General features: G+C 43.2%; 1 protein-coding gene across 1 annotated transcript in view; it reads right to left on the bottom strand.

Annotated features, from left to right (window-relative positions):
• The window catches only part of DGKI (diacylglycerol kinase iota), a 491,936-nt gene that overhangs the window by 220,353 nt on the left and 247,891 nt on the right, over window positions 1-23,692 (bottom strand). Inside the window, exons 9-12 of the mRNA XM_049893911.1 lie at window positions 20,242-20,316; window positions 19,650-19,748; window positions 6,441-6,523; window positions 4,470-4,530 (exon numbers count right to left, since the gene is read on the bottom strand). Of these exons, the coding sequence (XP_049749868.1) occupies window positions 4,470-4,530; window positions 6,441-6,523; window positions 19,650-19,748; window positions 20,242-20,316 (318 nt within the window). The remainder of the gene's footprint in view (window positions 1-4,469; window positions 4,531-6,440; window positions 6,524-19,649; window positions 19,749-20,241; window positions 20,317-23,692) is intronic.

Genomic DNA, 23,692 nt, shown 5'->3' with positions numbered 1-23,692 from the left:
TTGTTCAGTCTTCCTTATTCATTGTCCAGCTTGCACATGCATATGATGCAATTGAAAATACCATGGCTTGGGTCAGGCACACCTTAGTCTTCAAGGTGACATCTTTGCTTTTTTAACTCTTTAAGGAGGTCCTTTGTAGCTGATTTGCCCAACGCAATAAGTCTTTTGATTTCTTGACTGCTGCTTCCATGGGTGTCAATTGTGGATCCAAGTAAAATGAAATCCTTAACAACTTCAATCTTTTCTCCGTTTATCATGATGTTACTTATTGGTCCAGTTGAGAGGATTTTTCTTTTCTTTACGTTGAGGTGCAATCCATACTGAAGGCTGTGGTCTTTGATCTTCATTAGTAAGTGCTTTAAGTCCTTTTCATTTTCAGCAAGCAAGGTTGTGTCATCTGCATAACGCAGATTGTTAACGAGTCTTCCTCCAATCCTGACGCCCTGTTCTTCTTTATATAGTCCAGCTTCTCAGATTATTTGCTCAGCATACAGATTGAATAGGTATGGTGAAAGAATACAACCCTGACGCACACCTTTACTGACTTTAAACCAATCAGTATCCCCTTGTTCTGTCCAAACAACTGCCTCTTGATCTATGTAAAGGTTCCTCATGAGCACAATTAAGTGTTCTGGAATTCCCATTCTTCACAATGTTATCCATAATTTGTTATGATCCACACAGTCTAATGCCTTTGCATAGTCAATAAAACACAGGTAAACATCCTTCTGGTATCCTCTGCTTTCAGCCAGTATCCATCTGACATCAGCAATGATATCCCTGGTTCCACATCCTCTTCTGAAACTGGCCTGAATTTCTGGCAGTTCCCTGTTGATATGCTGCTGCAGCCATTTTTGAATGATCTTCAGCAAAATTTTGCTTGCATGTGATATTAATGATATTGTTCTATAATTTCAACATTCAGTTGGTATCACCTTTCTTTGGAATAGGCATAAATATGGATCTCTTCCAGCTGGAAACAAAGAAGAAGGATCAGTAGTTGGAAAATATGGCCTTGGTGATAGAAACAATGCCGGAGATCGAATGATAGAATTTTGCAAGACCAACGACTTCTTCATTGCAAAAACCTTCTTTCACCAACATAAATGGCAACTATACACATGGACCTCACCAGATGGAACACACAGAAATCAAACTGACTACATCTGTGGAAAGAGACGATGAAAAGGCTCAGTATCATCAGTCAGAACAAGGCCAGGAGCTGACTGTGGAACAGACCATCAATTGCTCATATGTAATTTCAAGCTGAAACTGAAGAAAATCAGAGCAAGTGCACAAGAGCCAAAATATGACCTTGAATATATCCCACCTGAATTTGGAGACCATCTGAACAACAGATTTGACCCACTGAACACTAGTGACCGAAGACCAGACGAGTTGTGGGATGACATCAAGGACATCATCCGTGAAGAAAGCAAGAGGTCATTGAAAAGACAGGAAAGAAAGAAAAGACCAAGATGGATGTCAGAGGAGACTCTGAAACTTGCTCTTGAACATTGAGCAGCTAAAGCAAAAGGAAGAATTGATGAAGTAAAAGAACTGAAAAGAAGATTTCAAGGAGTGGCTCGGGAAGACAAGGTAAAGTATTATAATGACTTGTGCAAAGACCTGGAGATAGAAAACCAAAAGGGAAGAACGTGCTCGGCATTTCTCAAGCTGAAAGAACTGAAGAAAAAATTTAAGCCTCGAGTTGCAATAGTGAGCGATTCTACGTGGAAAATATTAAACAACGCAGGAAGCATCAAAAGAAGATGGAAGGAATACACAGAGTCATTATACCAAAAAGAATTAGTTGATTTTCAACCATTTCAAGAGGTAGGATACGATCAGGAACCGATGGTACTGAAGGAAGAAGTCCAAGCCGCTCTGAAGGCGTTGGCAAAAAACAAGTCTCCAGGAATTGACGGCATATCAATTGAGATGTTTCAACAAATGGATGCGGTGCTGGAGGTGCTCGCTCGTCTATGCCAAGAAATATGGAACACAGCTTCCTGGCCAACTGACTGGGAGAGATCCATATATATTCCAGGCTTTAGGCGCACAATTTTCCTAGTCCATCTGAGTGGCAACTCCACCCTTAGAAACACCAGAGGCCATGGCTCCACCCTTTGAAACCCCTGAGGTCATGGCCATACCTTTTGAGACCAACGCAGCTTGGCTTCTTGTGTTCTTTGTCTCTTCAGCTTCTGCTTCCTGGTTTCTTGGCCTCTCGTCTCCTCCGGCATCACGCCTGCATCTGCCCTTCTGGGCAAGTGTTCCAAAGCTCTGTAACTCACCATAAGTGCCTGGAGGTACCCCACTCCGCTAGGAAGCCTCCTGCACAAAAGCATTCAGCTCGCTTGCTCTGTGAGTTGGCTCCAGTGCTGTCTGGCACTGGTCTCCTGGTTCTGTGCTGCCAGTTCTCTGTCGCTGCTGCTCCTCTATCCATTCACAGCTTCAAAACCACTTCTACATTTTAGGTATCTGTTAGAGCAGCACCCCACTCTTGGCACCAAATTCTGTCTTAGTCATCTAGTGCCGCTATAACAGAAATACCACAAGTGGATGGCTTTAACAAAGAGAAATTTATTCTCTTATAGTCCAGTAGGCTAGAAATCCAAATTTAGGGCGCCAGCTCCAGGGGAAGGCTTTCTTTCTCTGTCCGCTCTGAAGGAAGGTTCTTGTCATCAGTCTTCCCTTGGTCTGGGAGCATCTCAGAGCACTATCCTCAGGTCCAAAGGGCATGGTCTGCTCCTGGTACTGCTTTCTTAGCGGTATGAGGTTCCCTCTCTCTGCTAGCTTCCCTTCCCTTTTATCTCAGGCCACACCCTAGGGAAACTCCCTTTACTTTGTTTGGATCAGGGATGTGACCTGGTAAGGGTGTTACAATCCCACCTCAATCCTTTTTAACATAAAATTACAATTCCACCCTAGTCCTCTCTAACATCAAATTACAATCACAAAAAAGAGGACAACCACACAATATGGGGAATCATTGCTCAGCCAAATTGATACATACATTGGGTGGGGGGTGGGACATAATTCAGTCCATGACACTGGGTTACACAAAGTTAAATAGGTTCAGCTTCTTTGCTGTAAGACTTTTTAACAAATTTGGTAAGATGGTAATTTCCATTGTGAATCTCCAGGAATGGTAAATGCCATGCATGCAGTGTTTCCCAGCTGAGAAAATGTGTTTTCTCCACAGTGTCTTTTGGGACCAGTGGAATCATGTTCTATTTCATTCTAGTGGCATTTCTTAGAATACAATGTGTCTCATGCTGTACTGGGTGCTTAGGTGCAATGAGAGAGAAAACTAGAGAGAAGACTTCATTGCTACCTCTGAGAATAAAACATTCTAATTCGGGAGCTTACAGAACAACTAAAGATAGTTCATTTCATAATAAAATTCTAGATCCTGTGGGGATAGATCCTAAATTCAGAAGAGAAAAACAGCGGACAGCAGAGTTAAATGACACTATTCCCAATTCTTTACCTTTGCTAACTAGATCAACACAAACAAACAAAAAATCCCCTGCCATCAAGTCGATTCCAACTCATAGCGACCCTATAGGGCAGAGTAGAACTGCCCCACAGAGTTTCCAAGTAGTGGCTGGTGGATTCAAACTGCCAACCTTTTGGTTAGTAGCTGAGCTCTTAACCACTGGGCCACCAGGGCTCCAGAAGTACATAAGGAGAGGCCCAATGGAGAAAAAGATGGGACATAATAAACTGGGGAAAATAGATCTGTGATATTAAACTTCGATCCAATTCCATCTTTTTAAAAATGAATACAAATGAGACTAATCAATGATCTTTAAGGCAATCCAATGTTAGTCAATCTTTTGAGTTTTATTTCCACTAAAAAAAAGTTAAAATAATTCAATTGTGTTGATGTACTTCTACTTAATAATTTTCATACCAAACATAAGAACAAATGGAGCTAGCTCAGCTTACATTTTTAAGAGAATCTGGCTGTCTATAATCTTCATATCTAATGACTTAACCACATCCTTCCCTTGAGGAACAGGAAAGGATATAGGACAGTTATGGGCAGGAAACATAATTTAGAAGGATCAAGTATGTGTCTGTGAGGAGATACAAAGACCTTTCTAACCCTTAAACCCACTGCCTTTGAGTCAATTGTGACTCACAGTGACCCTACAGGGCAGAGTAGAACTGCCCCATGGGGTTCCAAGGCTGTAAATCTTTACAGAAGCAGACTGCCATATCTTTCTCCTGAAGAGCAACTGGTGAGTTCCAACTACTGACCTTCTAGTTAGCAGCTGAGAACTTAACCACTGTGCCACCAGGGCTCCTATTTCAAACCCTACTGATTCATGAGAGAGAGGGGGTGTGTCGTAGGGAGACACTGTGAGGTAGAATGGAGAAAGAGCACCACAGTAATGAAAACATAAGAAAGGTGGCGGAGATACAGGAGAGAGTTGGATTCAAATACAAAGACCTACCGTTCCGTCCCCACCACAGGCCAGAATCCGAAGATTCGGTACTTTTCTATACAACTCAAGCCTGCAGAGGAAATAGAAGAAAAAGACACCGATGAAAGAACACGTCACCAGCCATATCAATGAGCAAACACACGGTAAAAAGGAGTGGGGGAACGTTCCACTGGAGAAAATGTACAATCATGAGGACGACAACACCACCCAAACTAATTACCGAGTGGCCACAAGAGGAAGGACTGCAGTAATTATATCAGAGGTTGGCAACCAATATTATTTTTTAAATGGCCAACAGCGGAATGGGATTTTAGGATTCCCTAGATTTTATTTCCCATAATTCCTATTAACGTGTCATACACTTCATTCTCCTCATTAGTTTCCACTCCCTTCTCTTTCTTTTCCCATCCCTCTCTCTCCTCTCTCTCTCCTCCTTTCTCATCATTAATTGGTAATCACTAGTCCTTGTATATTTCCTCTATATATTTTATAAACTGCATCTATTTCTTTTTCAAGCCTATACTTCCCAACGGTGATCCTAGGAAACCTTTTTTTCAAAGAGTGACAAAGGGCAGCTACCCTACCATTACTACCACCACGCCCACAATTCCATCTCTCTCTCTCTCCCTCACTCATGCACACAGCCCCACTCACGGACCCCACCCACAGTGGCAAGATTTATTTATGCTTCTTTTTTTTCTTTCTTTAGCGTCTGTCTGCTTGAAATTAGACCATTTTATCTCTCTTGTTGACCACCTCAAGAAAATGATACTGCCCTTGATAAAAAGTTTACTTAAGTGAAACTGCAAAAGGTTTTGTTCTAGAAAACATCACCTATTTAAATAAAATAACTGTCTTTCTGAAATTATTTCCTGTCCCACCATATTCTTCATAGTCACCTCGGAAGTGTCTACGTACCTTAAGTCTTACGAAAATGATAAAATCTTAAGAAAATTAAGTATCTGAAAGGGCAAAAGCCAGGGCAGCCAATTTGGTATATTCAGATAGAGGAAAGAATACCGAAGTCTTACAGCAAACTCTAGTGGCAGAAGAGACTTCATAGATTAAAAGAATAATAGTAGAAATTAATTTTCATATTTCATGTTATTGTGCACTCTTAAAATATGTAATTTATCCATTGCGTACAAGAACACCATTTATCTGGAAATCACCTAAGTTGATATTCCTTTGTCTCTGATATTGTTACTTAGCTAAAAAAATAATTGATAATCCCTAAGTTCCAATGTTTATAAGATGATATCTGAACTGTCTTAATAGATGGGGTTAAAAAGGGAATGAAAAGATAGCAGAAGGGTCCCTGCTTTTCCCACCATGCACCCCTCCACCAAGGAGAAGAGAAACGATACACATCATCTAGATCAAGACTTTATCTAATTCTCAACACTTTAACAAAACAAGAGAACAAGATTTTGGAGAAACTGAAAAAAGAGACTGAGCAGCAATCAAAATGTCTCCCCAACACTGGTATGGATTCCATAGGTAGAATCAATTACCCAGCCTCTCTCAAACATGCGAACGTACACACACACACACACACACACACACACACAGCCTCTAATCCAAATAAATGAACATGTTCCCAAACAAATACGGTCACCATCCACACAGACACGCTAACGCCCGCCATCAAGGTGCACCTCCGTTTATGAACCTGCATAAATGGAAATAGGATGGATCCTACCTCAACCTGAGGACAAGCTGATGAGTCACAGCTACAGATACGTAAGCAGTAAACGACCCAATAGAAGACTCCTTAACTGAGAAGTAACTCAAAAAAGAGTAGGGGAGAACCAACAGATGAAGTTGTAAAGGGAGGAAGCTAGAGGTGAGAAAGTTGGTGAGAAATGGTCAGAAAACATTTCACAGAGCAATCACGTAACACAGCCTGACCTCAAAGCAGAAAGTCCTTCTCCCCTTCCTAATGCAGATGAGAGCCATGGAAGCTATCTCTGGACTTACGCGTCTTTGGGTCCTTCCTGAGAAAGATCGAAGACTTGCCGTGGGTTCAGGTACCACATGAATGTCTGCAGGACTTTGGTTCCCTGCAAGGAAAACGATGACAATAATGGGAAGAAATGTCCAAACATTAACTCTCATTCAGCCAATATCAATAAATCCTGTTATCTAAAATAATATCTAATTACAAACAATACAGAGAAGTAGTTAAAGTCATGGGCTTTGGAGAGAGAGAGACATTGCTTCAAAAACCAGCTTAAATGTTGGTGACCCTGGACAAGTTTCTTAAATTCATTCAGCTCGACTGCCTTCTGTGAAATATGGAGACAAGAAAGCCTAGTTCACAGAGTCAAGGATTAAATGCGGTAACGCTTAAACAGCATAGAACACAGTGCCTGACAGGCAAAAACCCAGACGTCTCCCAGTCAGCTCCGGCTCATGGCGCCCCCGTGTGTGTCCGAGCAGAACTGTACTCCGGAGGGTTTTCAATGGCTGATTTTTCAGAAGTGGATAACCAGACCTTTCTCCCGAGGCACCTCTGAGTGGACTTGAACCACCCACCTTTTGGATAGCAGTCAAGCGCATTAACTGTTTGCACTATCCAGGGACTCCACCTGACAGGCCTTAGGTTAATGAACAGTATCTGTTAGTTTTACCATCATTACTTATCAATGTGAAAATCCAGGTTGGGAAGTTGTAAGTCAGCCTATATAATATAACATGAACTTTCATCTTACTGTTCAGGTGACTATTGGTTTTGCATAACAGGAAATACGGACAACATCGGCTAGGGATAATTTGATTGAACTATTTTTTTTTTAACTGAAACAAAAGCATCACAGGCTCCCAGTTAATTATAAGATATGTACGACCTCCGAGTTAGTGAGATCAAAGCTTGCATTGACAGTTCTCAACCTCCTTGTCTACGTATCAGTTTCTCTTGTCCAAGCCAAGCATTCTTCTCTCACATGAACATTTTGGGGGTGTTTTAAGTAATGACATTTATACAGATGGTCATCTTGGCAGATACAAGGCAGTTTCATAGGTCATTTCATAAAGTGGATTGAGGGAACAAGAAATGAAAGAAGGAGGTTTTTCATTAGGCAGTACAGCAAGAGAGCTTTGAAATAGTCTAGGCTGCTTCATTTTCAATCATTATCAACCACAGTGATAATATTTGATCCACGGGGCAGAGTTAGTTCCTTGCAATTGTGGTTGGTTTAATAGACACTCCTTCCTAAAATATTCTTAAGTTTGTATATTAAATGTGCTGTATTTACGGACCCTGGTGGTACAAGATGTTTGCAGTTATCTGCTGAACTAAAGGTTGGTGGTTCGAACACACCCAATGGCTCCACGAAGACAGGCCTGGTGATCTGCTTCGGTAAAGATTACAGACAAGAAAACCCTATGGAGCGCAGTTCTATTCTAGTACATGAGGTTGCCGTGAGGCAAAATCAACTCAACGGCAACAGGTTAGGGGGTATTTTTTGGTTTTATTTAGGAGTCGTTCTACCCATTGCTGTCAAGTCAATCCCAACTCATAGCGACATTATAGGAAGAGTAGAACTGCTCCACGGGGTTTCCAAGGCTGTATGTAAATCTATACAGAAACAGACTGCCACGTCTTTCTCTCTCAGAAGGGCTGGTGGGTTCCAACCGCCAACCTTTTGGTTAGCAGCTGAGCGCTTTAACCACCGCACCACCAGGACTCCTAGACGTCATCCTAGCATAGTACAAATACCACCAGGTTTGCGTCAGGACTAACTTGGGTGTTCTCACTGGGTGGTAAGCATTTTTAATCTTGCAGAAATTGAGCCTATAGAACAGGAGGGCAATGTCCCACTTCCAAGAGGATTCTGAGAATTAAATGAGCCAGTAATAGTCACGCGTTTGCACAGTGTGTGGCAAAAACAGGCCTGTGCGAATGGCAGCCCCTTTCTTTTTTGCTCCTTGTTAATCTATTCATTAAATTACACTTGAAGTTGTGAAGGCTAAAGTGTAGTTTATAATTATCACATTGTTACGCTACGTGTTACAGAGGCTAGTGTGGGCTATTGTTTCACATATCATCCTAACCTATCATTTAAAAGTTCAGCTTTATTGTGCAATGGCTACAATTTCAGGAATAACATTCTACCCTGTCTTATCACGACAAATCCTTCAGTTTGGCCAAATGACATATTTGGATCCCTATTAAATTCAGACATAGATTTTAGATACAATTACTAGCAAAATACTGGATCATTCTCTTTCTTTCCAGACCTGGCCTTGCAATCAAGTCAGTTGGGGATTATCTCAAATAATCTTTTAAGAGGTAACGCAAAGTCATTTTAATTACCAATCAATTTACGAAAAAGTTACAACCGTCTTGGAGGAAAGTTCGTTTCTGGGTTTTGCATTCCTAGAGCAACATGACTCGGGCATGCGAATCACTCCTTTCCACTTTGGCAATGGTAGAGCCACGTCTCAATTTTAGCTTCTCTTGTCATGCATCCCATACTTGGTAATGAACACCACCCTTCCAAAAAACCTAAAAAGCACTGAGAGGTTGTTTTTCTTAACCTAAAAATTTTCTGAAAGATTTGCTTGGCTACACAGTTTTGTTTTTGCTAATTTTCAGTTTCTCTGAGTGGGGACGCTGAATTATCTCAATGTATCTCTTTTTTATCCTTTTGAGAAGAGAGTCCCTGGGTGGTACAGATGGTTAATCAAAAGGCTGGTGGTTTGAACCCACCCTTCTGGGGTGGCCTGTTGAGCTGCTTCAGAAAGGTCACAGCCTTGAAAACCCCATGGAGCTGCTCTACTCCGCACACATGGGGTCATGATGAGTCGGAACGGACTTGACAGCAACTGGTTTAGTTTTGGTTTGGATCCTTTTGAAGAAGTGGTATTGATATCAGGTTGGCAGGTTTTGCACAACTCTGTTGTTGTTGTTAGTTGCCATCAAGTTGATTCTGATTCATAGCTACCCCACGTGACAGAGTAGAACTGCCCCATAGGGTTTTCTTGGCTATAATCTTTACTGGCGCAGATCAGTAAGTCTTTCTCCTATGGAACCGCTAGGTGGGTTCGAATCGCCAGGTGGGTTCGAACCGCCAACCTTTCGGTTAGGAGCCAAGTGTTTAACAATTGTACCACGAGGGCTCTAGGAGGTGCCATTTACATTGCCGTCCACCGCACAGCACCCTCTGGATTTGTGCCGGATCCCTTGCCTGACCACACGTGGTTATCAGAGCTGAAATTCGGGCATGATATAATTACTTCTTTTAAAAAGCAATCTTTTTTTCCAAGAGAAGAAACATTCCAGACCACTTTGGGTCACTCTTCTTGCCTGTCTCCCATCCTTCTCCTCCCCTACTTGGACTTCCCCCATAGCACTGTTATAACTCATTAAAGAGGTTTAAAGAAAACGCTGACTTCGTGGATGACCATGGATGTCATCCAGAGGGCGGAAGAACTGTGTGGAGTCAGAGCTAAATTTTGCTGCCATCAAATTCAGTCTATTAAATGTAGTTTCTGGATTAAAAATGTTTCAGTAAAATACGTAACCTTGTTAGAAAAAAAATTATCACTTTTCCAAAATATGACATCCATGAGCCAACATGGCATCTGGAGGAAAGCGAAACATTGTTTGACATTAGTCTTGGTGGGCAGAGCATCAAAGCCCAACTCACACAGGTTAAGTTAGGTCAACAACTCCGCCGTTACCTCTTGGACAGGCTGCTCTAGCGCCTTCATGGAGGCAATCTGTGAAATGGCAGATTCTGAGAAACACTAATTCACCGGCAGAGAGTAATTTCATTCTCTTACCCGCAGGATTAAATGGATTCAGTCACTTCTGTAGCAGGTCTCAAACACTCTCATTCTCTGTGCCAAACTCAAAAGCTGCAAGTTTGAGGCAAGAGTCGAGTTTTCTCTAAGTGAGGAGATAGCTTAGAATTCAGTCCATACACGCTCTGGAGAGAATTCCCACACAGGTTTTTGTTGGTATAATACCCTGCTGACCCTGGAACATTTTCAGCTGTTGTGGGAAAGGGTATCCTAAGGGGAGAGAAAACCGTGTTCTTTCCAGTTCTGGGTGTTTTGGGAGGAGGATGGGGAAGGAGAATACCCCATCCTAGAAAATGGGTGGATTGTTCTAGAGAAAAATGAACAGGATGCAGTCATTCACTCCTGTGGGTCAGGTGCAGTTTTAGGTGGGGGAGGGGGAGATAGCGAGATAGCGAGACAGACGAGACACAGATCTTGCCGTCAAGAGGAATTTCATAAAGAAAAACATGGTGAAGACGGTTCTGGGGCGTGAAGGAGCCATTCAGAACGGGTCGGCTCCAACAGCACATCTGTCTCCATCAAGGCACCGCAGCCCTAGCAGCAGCTGAGTGCTACATCCTGGTATGTTACTAAGCAGGTCCTGGATTATGCCAGCAGGGCATGACCTGGATGATGGAAAGAACCACCACCCAGGCGAGAAGAAACACCTGGGGAAAAGGAAAGTTAGTAGGCGGAAGATCTTAAGAGATAATCTTTTCATACTGGCTCCAAACCACCCCCGGGCATACCTGATCTATGCCATAAACATTTGTTAACATTCCTACCACGTGCCAGGTATGCTCAGAGGTGCTCAGAATCAACTGGAAGGAGACCAGTGCAAAAGAGGATAATTCGCGAAAGATGATGAGCGCTCTGATAGAGAAGCGTAAGCATCCTAAGGAGACACAACGCACCCACGCGGGGTACCTGCCCCTTCAGTTTTGTGAACCAGGAGGCAGGGAACAGTGGGAGACGAAATTGCAGGGGTGAGTCAGGGACCATGTCATGGGAGACTCAGAAAAAGTACGGCAAGGACCATCAGCCTTGTTCTGTTAGAAATAAGGGGCTACTGAAAGGTTTCCATCAGGCGAGTCAGACTGACATTTTTTTTAACGTACACCAAAACCTGTGAAAGCCACAATCTGTGTAAGGCTGTCAGAGAAAACCAAAACCTGTTGCCGCAGAATTGATTTCTGCTCATGGCGACCCTATAGGACAGAGCAGAACTGCCCCATAAGGTTTCAAAGGAGTGGCTGGTGGATTCCGAGCTCTTAACCACTGCGTCACCAGGGAAAGAAAGCTCAAATACTTTCCACTAAAAGGATAGAAAAGCGGTAAGATTGCACTCTGTTAAAGGTGGAAAACTTGCAAGACCCGGGAAAATAAGGGAGTCCTGTCAAGTTCCGGCTCTCACAGGTTTCACTGTACTCTATCTTTTAGAGTTACAGAAAAATTGTGCAGAAAGTCCAGAGGGGTCCCATATACCCCACCCCCCGCACCCGGTTTCTCCTGTTATTCACATCCTGCATTCCTGTGGTGCACTGTTACAGCCGAAGGGCCAGCGTTGATACACCATTACTAACTCAAGTCCATAGTTTACATTAGGCTCCCCTTTGTCTCGTACAGCCTCATGGTTTTGACAAATGTACAATCTCATGTGTTCACCATGACAGCATCACACAGAAGAGTTTCACTGCCCTAAAAGGGCGAGGATGTGGGGGGTGGGGGTTGCAGAACTACTGTAGTCCTTGGGAGGAGACTGTCAGTGAATTTTATCTCCCAGGAGCAGCGACTCAAGGCTGACATTTTGTTCCCTGATCTGGGTGCCCATTTCCTCCAATGATCCAGATCCAACCATAACAGTAGGCCTGCCAGCCTCTGGAGCTTTGCAAAAACCCCCTACCCCTTCCACCTTAAGAGTGTTGGAACCCTGCTAACTCAGAACCAAAATCACTCCCAAAGTCCGCCTTTCAGCAAAGATTAGACAGGTTTATAAAAGAAACAATAACACACGCGAGGAGCACGCTTCTTAGTTCAGTCAAGTATACAGACCAAGCAGGTAACACCTGCCCAAAAGGAAAGACAAGAAGGCAGGAAAGGATGGGAAACCGGACTGAACTCAGGGAAATGGGCAGAGTGTTGACACATTGCAGGAATTGCAACCAATGTCACAAAACAATTTGTGTATAAATTTTTGAATCAAAAACTAATTTCTACCGTAAACTTCTATCTACAGCACAATAAATTTAAAAAAAAGTGTTGGAAAAACAAAGATCGTGGAGTATCTTGAATTTTTTATAAGAAGGACATAGAAGAAGTCCTCGCCTGCGTCCATTCCAATATATCCCCAGAAACTGTTGAAATCCAGGTTCTGATTCCCCGCCACACATCAAACAGGGTACGAAGAAAAAGGCTGCAAGTATCTTTCTTGCCAGAAGATGGCAATATGGTCCAGCTCGTTAGTTAAAGACCCAAAGACTAAGCCATTTAAGCAAAGAAAAATAAAGTTTGAAGTTTAGATGTGGGGAAGAGGCTCGGAGTATTTTATATCTACAAGCAGATAGAGGAATAAATAAATTATTAAAAGGAGAAAAACTGAGTTCATCAAAATAAGTTTTTCTCTGTGGTGTATTAAATGTTCTTCACCAACACCGTAATTTGAAGGCATCAATTCTTCTTCAGTCTTTATTTCAATCACAGTGAGCCCTTGCTAATCAGAGCATGGTCCTCAGAGCAACAACATCAGCACCACCCAGGGCCTTCTGGAGCCCTAGTGGCGCAGTGGTTAACAGTCCAGTGTGCTAACCAAAAGGTCAGCAGTTTGAATCCACCAGCTGCTCCTTGTTCTTGTTGTTAGGTGCCATCAAGCCAGTTCTGACTCATAGCAGCCCTATGTACAACAGAACGAAACAGTGCCCAGTCCTGCATCATCCTCACAATCGTCGTTATGCTTGAGCCCATTGTTGCAGCCACTGTGTCAATCCATCTCATTGAGGGTCTTCCTCTTTATCACTGACCCTCTACTTTACCAAGCATGATGTCCTTTTCCAGGGACTGGTCCCTTCTGCTAACATGTCTAAAGTAGTTGAGACACAATCTTGCCATCCTTGCTTCTAAGGAGCATTCGGGCAATTCTTCCAAGACAGATTTGTTCGTTCTTCCGGTAGCCTGTGGTATATTCAGTATTCTTCACCAACACCATAATTCAAAGGCATCAATTCTTCAGTCTTCCTTATTCAATATCCAGCTTTCGCATGTGTAAGAGGCTATTGAAAACACCATGCGTGGGTCAGCCACACTTTAGTCCTTAAAGTGACATCTTTGCTCTTGAACACATTAAAGAGATCTTTTGCAACAGATTTACCCAATGCAACGCATCATCTGATTTCTTGACTGCTGCTTCCATGGGTGTTGACTGTGGATCCAAGTAAAACGAAATATTTTACAACTTCGGTATTTTCTATGTTGCTTACTGGTCCAGTTGTGATGATTTATGTTTTCTTTATGTTGAGGTGCAATCCATAATGAAGGCTTTGAACTTCATCGGCAAGTACTTTTACAGAAAGCAAGGTTGTGTTATCTGCATATGGCAGGTTGTTCATGAGTCTTCCTCCAATCCTGATACCCTGTTCTTCTTCATATAGTCCAGCTTCTCATATTATTTACTCAGTATACAGATTGAGTAAGTATGCCGAAAGGATAAACCCTGACACACCTTTCCTGGCTTTAAACCATGCAGTATCCCCTTGTTCAATGTGAACAACTGCCTCTTGATCTATGTACAGGTTCCTCATGGGCACAACTAAGTGTTCTGGAATTCCCGTTCTTCAAAATGTTATCCATAATTTGTCATGAGTCACACAGTCAAATGCCTTTGCATAGTCAATAAAACACAGGTAAACATCCTTCTGGTATTCTCTGCTTTCAGCCAGGATCCATCTGACATCAGCAATGATATCCCTGGCTCCACATCCTCTTCTGAATCCGGCCTGAATTTCTGCAGTTCCCTGTCGATGTACAACCACTTTGGAATGATCTTCAGCACTTTTACTTGTGGACAATATTAATGATAGTATTCGATAATTCCCACATTCGGCTGGATCACCTTTCTTTGGAATGGGTACAAATATGGATCTCTTCCAGTCAGTTGGCCAGGTAGCTATCTTCCAAAATTCTTGGCATAGATGAGTGAGCACTGCTAGCACTGCGTCCATTTGTTGAAACATCTCAATTGGTATTCCATCAATTCCTGAAGCCTTGTTTTTTGCCAATGCCTTCAGTGCAGCTTGGACCTCTTCTTCAATACCGTTGGTTCTTCATTCTATGCTACCTCCTTAAATGGTTGTCGTCGACCCATTCTTTTTGGTACAATGACTGTGTATTCCTTCCATCTTCCTTTGATGCTTCCTGAGCCATTTAATATTTTCCCCATAAAAAAAAAAAAAATAGAATCCCTCAATATTGCAACTCAAGGCTTGAATTTTTTCTTCAGTTCTTTCAGCTTGAGAAATGCCAAGCATGTTCTTACCTTTTGGTTTTCTATCTCCAGGTCTTTGCACATGTCGTTATAATACTTTGTTTTCTCAAGCTGCCCTTGGAGATCTTCTGTTCAGCTCTTTGACTTCATCATTTGTTCCTTCCACTTTAGCTACTCTACATTCAAAAGCAACTTTCATAATCTCTTCTGGCATCCATTTTGGTCTTTTCTTTCTTTTAATGACTTCTTGCTTTCTTCATGTATGATGTACTTGACATCATTTCACAACTCATCATTAGTGTTCAAATCTATTCTTGCCCAGGTCCCTAAATTCTGGTGGGACATACTCAAGGTTGTACTTTGGCTCTTGTGAACTTACTCTAATTTTCTTCATCTTCAACTTAAGCTTGGATATGAGCAATTGATGGTCTGTTCTACAGTCGGCTCCTAGCCTTGTTCTGATTTATGATATTGAGCTTTCCCATCGTCTCTTTGCACAGATGTAGTCGATTTGATTCCTGTATATTTCCTCTGGCAAGGTCCACATGTACAGTCGCTGTTTATGTTACTGAAAAACAGTATTTGCAGTGAAGAAGTTGTTGGTCTTGCAAAATTCTATCATGCAATCTCTGGTGTCACTTCTATCACCAAGGCCATATTTTCCAACTACTGATCCTTCTTCTTTGTTTCCAACTTTCACATTCCAATCACCAGTAATTATCAATGCATCTTGATTGCACGTTCAATCAATTTCAGACTGCAGAGTTGGTAAAAATCTTCAATTTCTTCATCTTTGGCCTTAGTGGTTGGTGTGTAAATTTGAATAATAGTCGTATTAACTGGTCTTCCTTATCGGCCTATGGATATCATCCTATCACTGACAGCGTTGTACTTCAGGATAAATCGTGAAATGTTCTTTTTGACGATGAATGCGATGCCATTCCTCTTCAGTCTGTCATTCCTGGCACAGTAGACCACAAGGTTGTCTGATTCAAAATGGCCAATACCATTTCAGCTCACTAATGCCTCGGATATCAGTGTTTATACATTCCATTTCATTTTTGACAACGTTCAGTTTTCCTAGATTCATACTTCATACATTCCATGTTCTGATTACTAATGGATGTTTGCAGTTTTTTCGTTTCATTTTGAATTGTCCCACATCACCAAATGAAGGTCCCAAAAGCTTGACTCCATCCACGTCATTAAGGTCAACTCTACTTCTACTTTGAGGAGGCAGCTCTTCACCGGTTGCCTTTTGAGTGCTTTCCAACCCGAGGGGCTCACCTTCTGGCACTATATCAGACAATATCCCGCTGCTATTCATAAGGTTTTCCCTGGCCAATTTTTTCAGAAGTAGACTCCCAGGTCCTTCTTCCTCATCTGTCTTATTCTGGAAGCTCAGCTGAAACCCGTCCACCAAGGGTGGCCCTACTGGTTGTTGAAATACTGGTGGCAAAGCTTTCATTATTACAGCAACAAGCAAGCCACCACAGTACAACTGACAGACACGTGTCACTGTCATTAGTGGGAAATATTTCAGTTTTCCTCCTCTGATAAGTTCCTGCCTTAAAAAGTTCCAACTTTCAAAGGTTTTACTGTACTCTGTAAGCGTTGACAGAAAAAGCTTCAGAAGGGGGAACTCCAGATGAGGAGGGGTGTGGTCCCCTCGGTTTCATCCTCCCGAGGTTCATGTGCCCTGTTTCCCTGCCACATTTCCTTTGTTGCAAACACGGCTCACCTGGGTCACAGAGAAAAAGATGTGGAGGTGGGCACAGTAAATGGAGGGGAAACAGTACTCCAAGGAGCTGAGGAAAGATACACTCCCTTTCCCTGGTTGTGTTTTTCCAGATGGGGACCCATGAATCCGCACTCTGACTCCCCACTCATGCACAGGGCTGAGGGTCACCACAGCTACCAGCCAGGACAGGGCTAGCCTTGAGAGGGCCAGTGAGATCAGCTCAGAGTCACTGGCCCTTGTCCACTCACACAATCAGGGGATCAAGCTGACCTTCTTCAAGACTGAAGAGAGGAGCCTAGGTGGGTGAGGCAGCCAGAAGTTTGGTTGCATGATTCTAACTGTACATGGAAGGAACCCAGGTAGCGCAGTGGTTAAGCACTCCACTGCTAACTGAAACGTTGGCAGTTCGAACCCACCAGATGCTCCGAGAGAGAAAGTTGTGGCAGTCTGTTTTGGTACAGATTACCCATTGCCACTGAGTCAATGCCAACTCATAGCGACCCTAGGGGACAGCGTAGAACTGCCCCATAGGGTTCTCAAGGCTGAAATCTTCACGGAACCAGATAGCCACATCTTTCTCCCGCGGAGCACCTGGTGGGTTTGAACCGCCAAACTTTTGGCTAGTAGCCAAGCATTTAAGCCCTTCCATAAAGATTACAGCCTTGGAAACCCTACGGGGCAGTTCTATTGTATCCTATAGGGTTGCTTTGAGTTGGAATTGACCCAATGCCAGTGGGTTTTAATTGTACATGGGTTTTCGAATTTCTGTACAGCTTGCTCTGCACTTCATATCGTGCTTAGAAACAATGTTCTTCATATTTATTACGCTTAGGCAAAAATTCAATTTTATAGAGAAAGCATACAGAAATTTAAAGTTACGTTTTATGATTTTTTTACTCAGTTAGCCATGCTTTCAATAATCCTAGATATGTTAGAAATAACATCATTAGGGCAATACATTCACATGCCAAAATGTATAAAATAAAAAAAGTCATTTATGTCTCTTGTTCTAATAACTGGGCATTTTTGAAATGTGGATGTCATTATTCATTTGTACAGAGACTGATGGGGGAATGGTCTGCCTGTCTGCCTCCCACCCAGGCTGCCTAAGTAAAGGCCTTGGGCCCAGGACGTTCTCTGATCAGGAGGCTGGGTGAGTCTCCTTCTCTGTCCCAGCCTTTCTCCTTATCAGAGAAGCTTCCCCCCGTTCTGGGCACACTAGCTTTCTCTGTCTCTTGTAGATACATGGGCACCGTACGGCACCTGGTCAACCCACTTCTATATGTGCTCCCCGCGGGGAGGAGGGAACAGGGTCTCTCTCAACGACAGCACAGGAGGGGTGGACACAGAACATTTGCCCTGCACTAGCCATGAGCAGGATGAGCCTGCTGGCCATGGACCAGGGCCCACGAGTGAGGCTGAGCTCACTCTGTCTCTGCTCTGAGTAAGTAAAGCATTTCCTGTGCACTGACAGAGCGTGCACGTGGTCTTTGCTGGCAATTGCAAACCTCGGTGGTCGACAGAGGCTGAAACAGACTGTATCTTAGCTGGAGTCTCAGCTCCTTACAGGGGACTACCTACCAGCTTCTGTTTGCCTTGCACATCATGGGCACTAGAAAAAAGCTCGTAACGCTTAAATAAACGCATTTCCTACAATGATTGTGATGACAAAATAAACGTGGCATTAATTAACCTGCGGTGCTTAAAGCAGCCAAAATCATGGGATCAATTACATTAGCTACGCCCTGCTCCACGGGTCCCAGCCACACCCCCAAGGCGGTGAGTGATGAGGGAGGCCAAACCAAGGTAGGGGGGTCATGGTTCAGAGCAAATGGAAGCTCACTCCTGATTAACCCCTCCCCAGGCCCCCCGTTGTGGCTGCACCTTAGGTTGCCATCTGTACAATATCATCACTCAACAACTCAGCAAAATGCACGATGTTTCAGTCCACCCTTCTATGCTCACATGTATCTTTTCCCTGTTCTCTACAATGTTAATACAGAATTTTAAATACACCAAGTTATTAAGAATTTTGAAGAAAGGGAGGAGACGAGGAATACTATCTTCTTCAAGTTACATAATCTCCCATACTAAAAGCTTCATTGTAATTAATGCCTTCTGGAAAATGCCTGCTATCTTCAGCAATAAGAGCCTCTTGGAATATTGGGTCAGTCCCAATTATATCATCCCCCTCCTTATACCTGTTGACTACAGCGTTTCAATCATTAACTGTGCAGTGTGAAACCTCAAGGAAACTGGTCTCAAGACCGAAAGTGGGCACTCAACTTGACGGCCAAAGAAAATATCGTCCAAACTCACATGAAAACAACAAAGAGAAAACCAAAGCCCACAGAAGGGTATTGACAAGAAGCCTCGGAGAGTGGGAAAAGAATTAGATGAAGGGAAGGAGGTGCCACTTCAGCTAAGTCACTAAGCGAAACTTTACTGGGGCTGTTGATTTATCCTCAAATGGGGCTAATATTACTCAACTATAGGATCTGGGCAAGAACCAAATGAAAGCTTTGAAAATGATATTTTCAATAGTGTGGGTGGTATTTGTTGTTAACAATTACCGTTAAGGATGAGTTATTGTTCTCTCTTTCCTCAGAGAGGACGGATAAAAGCAGTTGGGCCTAATTACAATAGGAAGAAGCAATGATAAGTTGGTAAGGGCTCCCTAACTCTAAGAGCTGAGAGACCCTGGAATCATATTTAAAAGATTCTGGAACAGCCTTTCTTGAAAGTCTGTAAGAAAACTGTCAGCAGTTAAGTGTGTGGAGTGTCTCCATTAGTCTTATCTGGAGGCAGAGGGATGAATCGGAGAAACTCGGGGTTCCCTTAGCCCTGTGATGTGTAAGGAGCCCTGCTGGCACAGTGGTTAAGAGCTTGGCTGCTGATCAAAATGTCAGCAATTCAAATCCACCAACTGCTCCTTGGAAACCCTATGGGGAAATTCTCCTCTGTCCTATAGGCTCGCTATGAGTCTGAATCGACTCGACAGCAACATGTTAACCGGTGATGTAGAAGGCCGTCCCCTAATGGAGCAACAATCACCCCGTCCTAGAGAAGCTGCTTGTCTTCCAACACTTGGGGAGCTAGTGGAGCTGTTTTAACTGGATTTGGGATTTGTTTCCAAGAACTCATTGAACCTTCTAAGTTGAACTCATGAAAAATGACTCACCTGGTTGCCGCCACTCTTGGGGTTTACAAACACAAGCAAGGGTTTCATGAGAGGAGAAGAGATAGGTTTTATCACAAAAGGGCGACCTTTGTTTTCCTGCTAAAGGAAGAAAGCAGCACAGTTCAGATATACTCATAAGGTTTAAAAGGTAGCCCCCACACCCAGGGAGTTGGGAACCACCAACACCACCCCCCCAAAAAATTCCCACATCTTGTTCAATAATGTTTTCTCTTAATAGAACCATCCAGATTAAGCCTGGGAAAAAAAAGTATCTCAAACTACAGAGATACTGAGAATAAAGCCATGCCTTTGACTTTGATTTTACTCTCAGTCAGGAAATGTTAGCTAGTATCATCTTCAGCATCATTGTCCTTGGGACAATAGTTCCAGGGAAGTGCAGATACCGTGAGGTAGGCTAAAGCTAGATTTTTTTTTTTTTTCTAAGAATACTAGTGTGCTAGAAGTAGTGAAGGAGAAAAGTCGTAGGAGCTCCATCAGAAAAATAACTTGGGAAACATAATCTATCATGTAGGGCAGAGTAGGCGAGGAAAGGAGGTTGGGTTCCCTTGGGACATAACCCGGAAACACTTACTTCAGTTCCTCTTTTACTGGCTTTTCTTTTGAAGCTTGTTCTCTTCTTCTTCCGGTTGGAAGCCTTCAGGGAGTTCTGTAGGGAAAGAAGAAGCCCCTGAGCTTGGGGGCAGGCTGACCCGAGGGTCCTCATGCAGAACCATGTAGAAGATGAAGGCAGCGCATGCTGTCCCACCGCATGCTTCTCATGCTGTTACATGTCCAAGCCACTGCTCATGGGTAAGCCACACACAGAGATCAGTTGAGTGCTTCGGAGTGAGCGACTGACTGCCCACCACATGGAGGGGCTGGGAGCTACAAGCCTGGAGGCTCTCATGGACTCACATCACAACACATGGTATACCTGCCAACCCTCCCAGTAAAAATGGAAGAATCCCAAATTCTCTGAGGGGCTCCAGTCTCCCGCCCAACCAGGTCCGTCTCCCGCCCAACCAAGTTCAAGTTCATCTCCTGGTATGGAGATCACCTATGTGGAAATGTAAAAAAGGAGGCCATTTTTCATGTTTTCCTTTTCTCTGCTGGTTCACTCTTTTATAATGAATGACCTGTTGTACTATGAGGCCTAAAAGGACTCTAGATCCCAACGGAACTTTATGTTCAGTCACCACTGATGTCTGGCTTTTAAAATGCAGAGACAAGACTCACCTTAAGCTACTTATCCCAGTGGGGTGTCAGTCACAGTACTTTCTTTCTCTGTCTATAGACCCACAGGTTTAAAAAGGTCTTCCCTCCCCTGGTAGCCTTGGTCTTTCTTCTCATAGAAATGCCTCAAAATTGTTGAAATAAAGTCACCCCCAGCTTACTTTTTTAAGGATAAGGATTTTATGGACAAAATTTTGTGATTACTTCAACTAGCCATTTACTGTTACTTCTTGATGCCAATGCTTTGAGAAGAACCTCTCTCTGAGAACAATCCCAACTTACTGATTGAAGACAAGGCAAAACCAAACTTACTTAGTGAAGAGTAAATTAGTTAGACTGCCATCTTCATGGAGGCAAGATATTACTAACCACATGAGAGATGTTTAACAAAGTGCTGAAAGTCTGAAATATAGAATTCTTTAAAAGTTCACATAAGTATACACACATGCAATGTTTAGCCACTGCTCTTAGCACCTCTTGTTCTATGCTTTATGGTATTCTTTTTTCCCTTAGGGCATCCAAATTAGCAAGATCTAAACCAGTTGGCTTTTATTTTACTTCGATTTTGACCAGAGGAAAAAAAAAATAAAGTTGATTTTTTGGGCTGTGCTCACAAAGGGCAAGAGAAGCTTTCTTGAACCACATGTTCCAAGGTTTTCTTCCCTCATCAGCTTAGAAGACAGTGCCTTCAGGTTCTCTGAGTTTCACCAGAAAAGAGGAACCAGGAGCTCATGGGTGGTCTAGACCCCAGATTATTCTGCACCCCTCACTCTTGATTATGCTTCCCCTGAAAAATGCATCGCCAAGGACCTAAATCCTCGGTTGAGATGGGTCTGTTAGCGTGTCCCTCTTTGGGGAAAATTTTATGTTTTTTAACTATTTGCTATGTTTTACAACATTCAGCTTGTTGAAAAGGGAAGAGAAATTATTTAGAATCTTCAAAAGTTTAATCAGCCAAATGATCTGAGCCAGGAGAACGCTGGAAACAGTCAGGCTAGCAGACACAGTATCTACTTGATGTTGATTAATGACGCTTGGCCCTGGCTGCAAGTTAGCCTCACCCACAGAGCTTAAAAAACACTAATATTCAGGCCCCGCCAGGTTATGCTATTCAGTTTGGAGTGAAGCTCGGGCAAGGATATTTTCTAAAAGCACCCCAAGCAATTCTACCGAGCAACCGGGGTTGAGAACCTCTGTTTGAAACAGAAAGGGCAGAGTGAAGAAACACGTATCACGGTCAAGCAGAACAATAGTGGGATAAGGAACGTAGGCTGTGGAGTCAGGCAGGCTTGGTAGGAATTCTGGATCTTTCTCTTACTAGATCATCCAAACTTTTGAAATATCAGTCTCTTGAATGTAAAATGAAGGTAAAAATACCTACCTCACAGGAGAGTTGTGAAGTTTAAAGGAGAGAAGGTGTGTAAAGCAGTGAGCATGGCGTCCATCCTATGACAAGCACTTCAATAAATGTTAGCTGCCTGGCTCCCAGCTGTCTGTCTCCAGCACAGGGCACGAATGCCGGGCATATAGTGTGCACACGACAGTTGTTGAAAGAGTGAATCAATATTATTATTATTCACCACACTGACTAGACCTTTCCTGGTTTCAGGAAATGCTCAGGAAGAGAATGCTGGCCTCCTGGCTCCTTTGTTGCTTTGGTTCGTTCACACCACGCACTTTCAGGAACACACTGTGGTCCCTGGTTTTTGACAAGACTGAACAAGAGCTAGATCTAATGGCCTAGCTAAGATTGTCTCCTAAGCTGGCCTGATCACAGAAATCACAGGGCTTCAGAGGCTTCTGGTGAGCAAGCTAGTTTGGGAAATACAAAATAAGGCTTGATTCCTGCAAACAGATGGAGCTGGCAAGGAGCTCAACTGTGAGGAGGAGGAGACACACAAAATAGCCATTTGTTACAGACAAGCAGTGGCGACAAGAGCTCCTGGGCCTCACCGAGCCCAATGCACCTGAGACCTGCTTTATCTCAGCTGAGAAGGGGGCAAAGACAAAGCACGCAGGTTGACATATAGTACCTGGACCTTCTATGTGAACTCTGTGTAAGCTCACAGCCCTAAGGATGGTCAAATGGCAATGGCTAAGTAGACAGGAATTTCACAGCACACCTCAAAGTTCCTGAGGCTCCCTTTTATTTGTGCGTAAACACGCATCTCTGTCTGAATATACGGCTTCTTTTAGAAGGCAGCACAGGTGGACCTGAAGGCAGACGTGGGCTGTGTTTGGGCGTATCCTTGCTAAGCCACAGTATCGCTCACCCTGCCTGGGTCAGTATTGTGAGAGTTAAACAAAACAGTGGTCTTGGCAAGAATGCAAAAACTGTACCACGGAGTTATTGTGAAGAATGGTTGGAGAACGTGCAGGAAACATTTCCTATTTGCCTAACGTTCCAAAATGAGGCATGCCAGTTAGCAGTGGCAGCCAGCCCCGGAAGGCCAACACAGGAAAACAGGAAGATGTTCTACCCTCGTCTGGATTTTCGCCTTCTTCTGAGCCCAACCAACCACGTTCAACCCTGGACATTCTGTGCCCATGCTTTTGTTAAAGACCCAAGAAAAGATAAAAAGAACTTGTGTGTTCTTGTACCAGGTTATCAGGGTAGCATTACCTCACCACAAAAATATTCCTTGTCTTTATGACTCCTTCCTGGGCTGCTAAGAAGTATTTATGGGTGAATCGCTCAACTGTAAATGAGCCCTAGCTACCTCTTATTACTCTTTGGTGATGTTCTCATATCAGGGAATCACAAATCACTGGTCCTAAAAACAGACCAAGGAGCCCTGGTGGCACAGTGG

This window comes from Elephas maximus, chromosome 8 (assembly GCF_024166365.1).
Source record: "Elephas maximus indicus isolate mEleMax1 chromosome 8, mEleMax1 primary haplotype, whole genome shotgun sequence".
Lineage (NCBI taxonomy): Eukaryota > Metazoa > Chordata > Mammalia > Proboscidea > Elephantidae > Elephas > Elephas maximus.
This window is presented reverse-complemented; position numbering and strand designations above follow the sequence as displayed.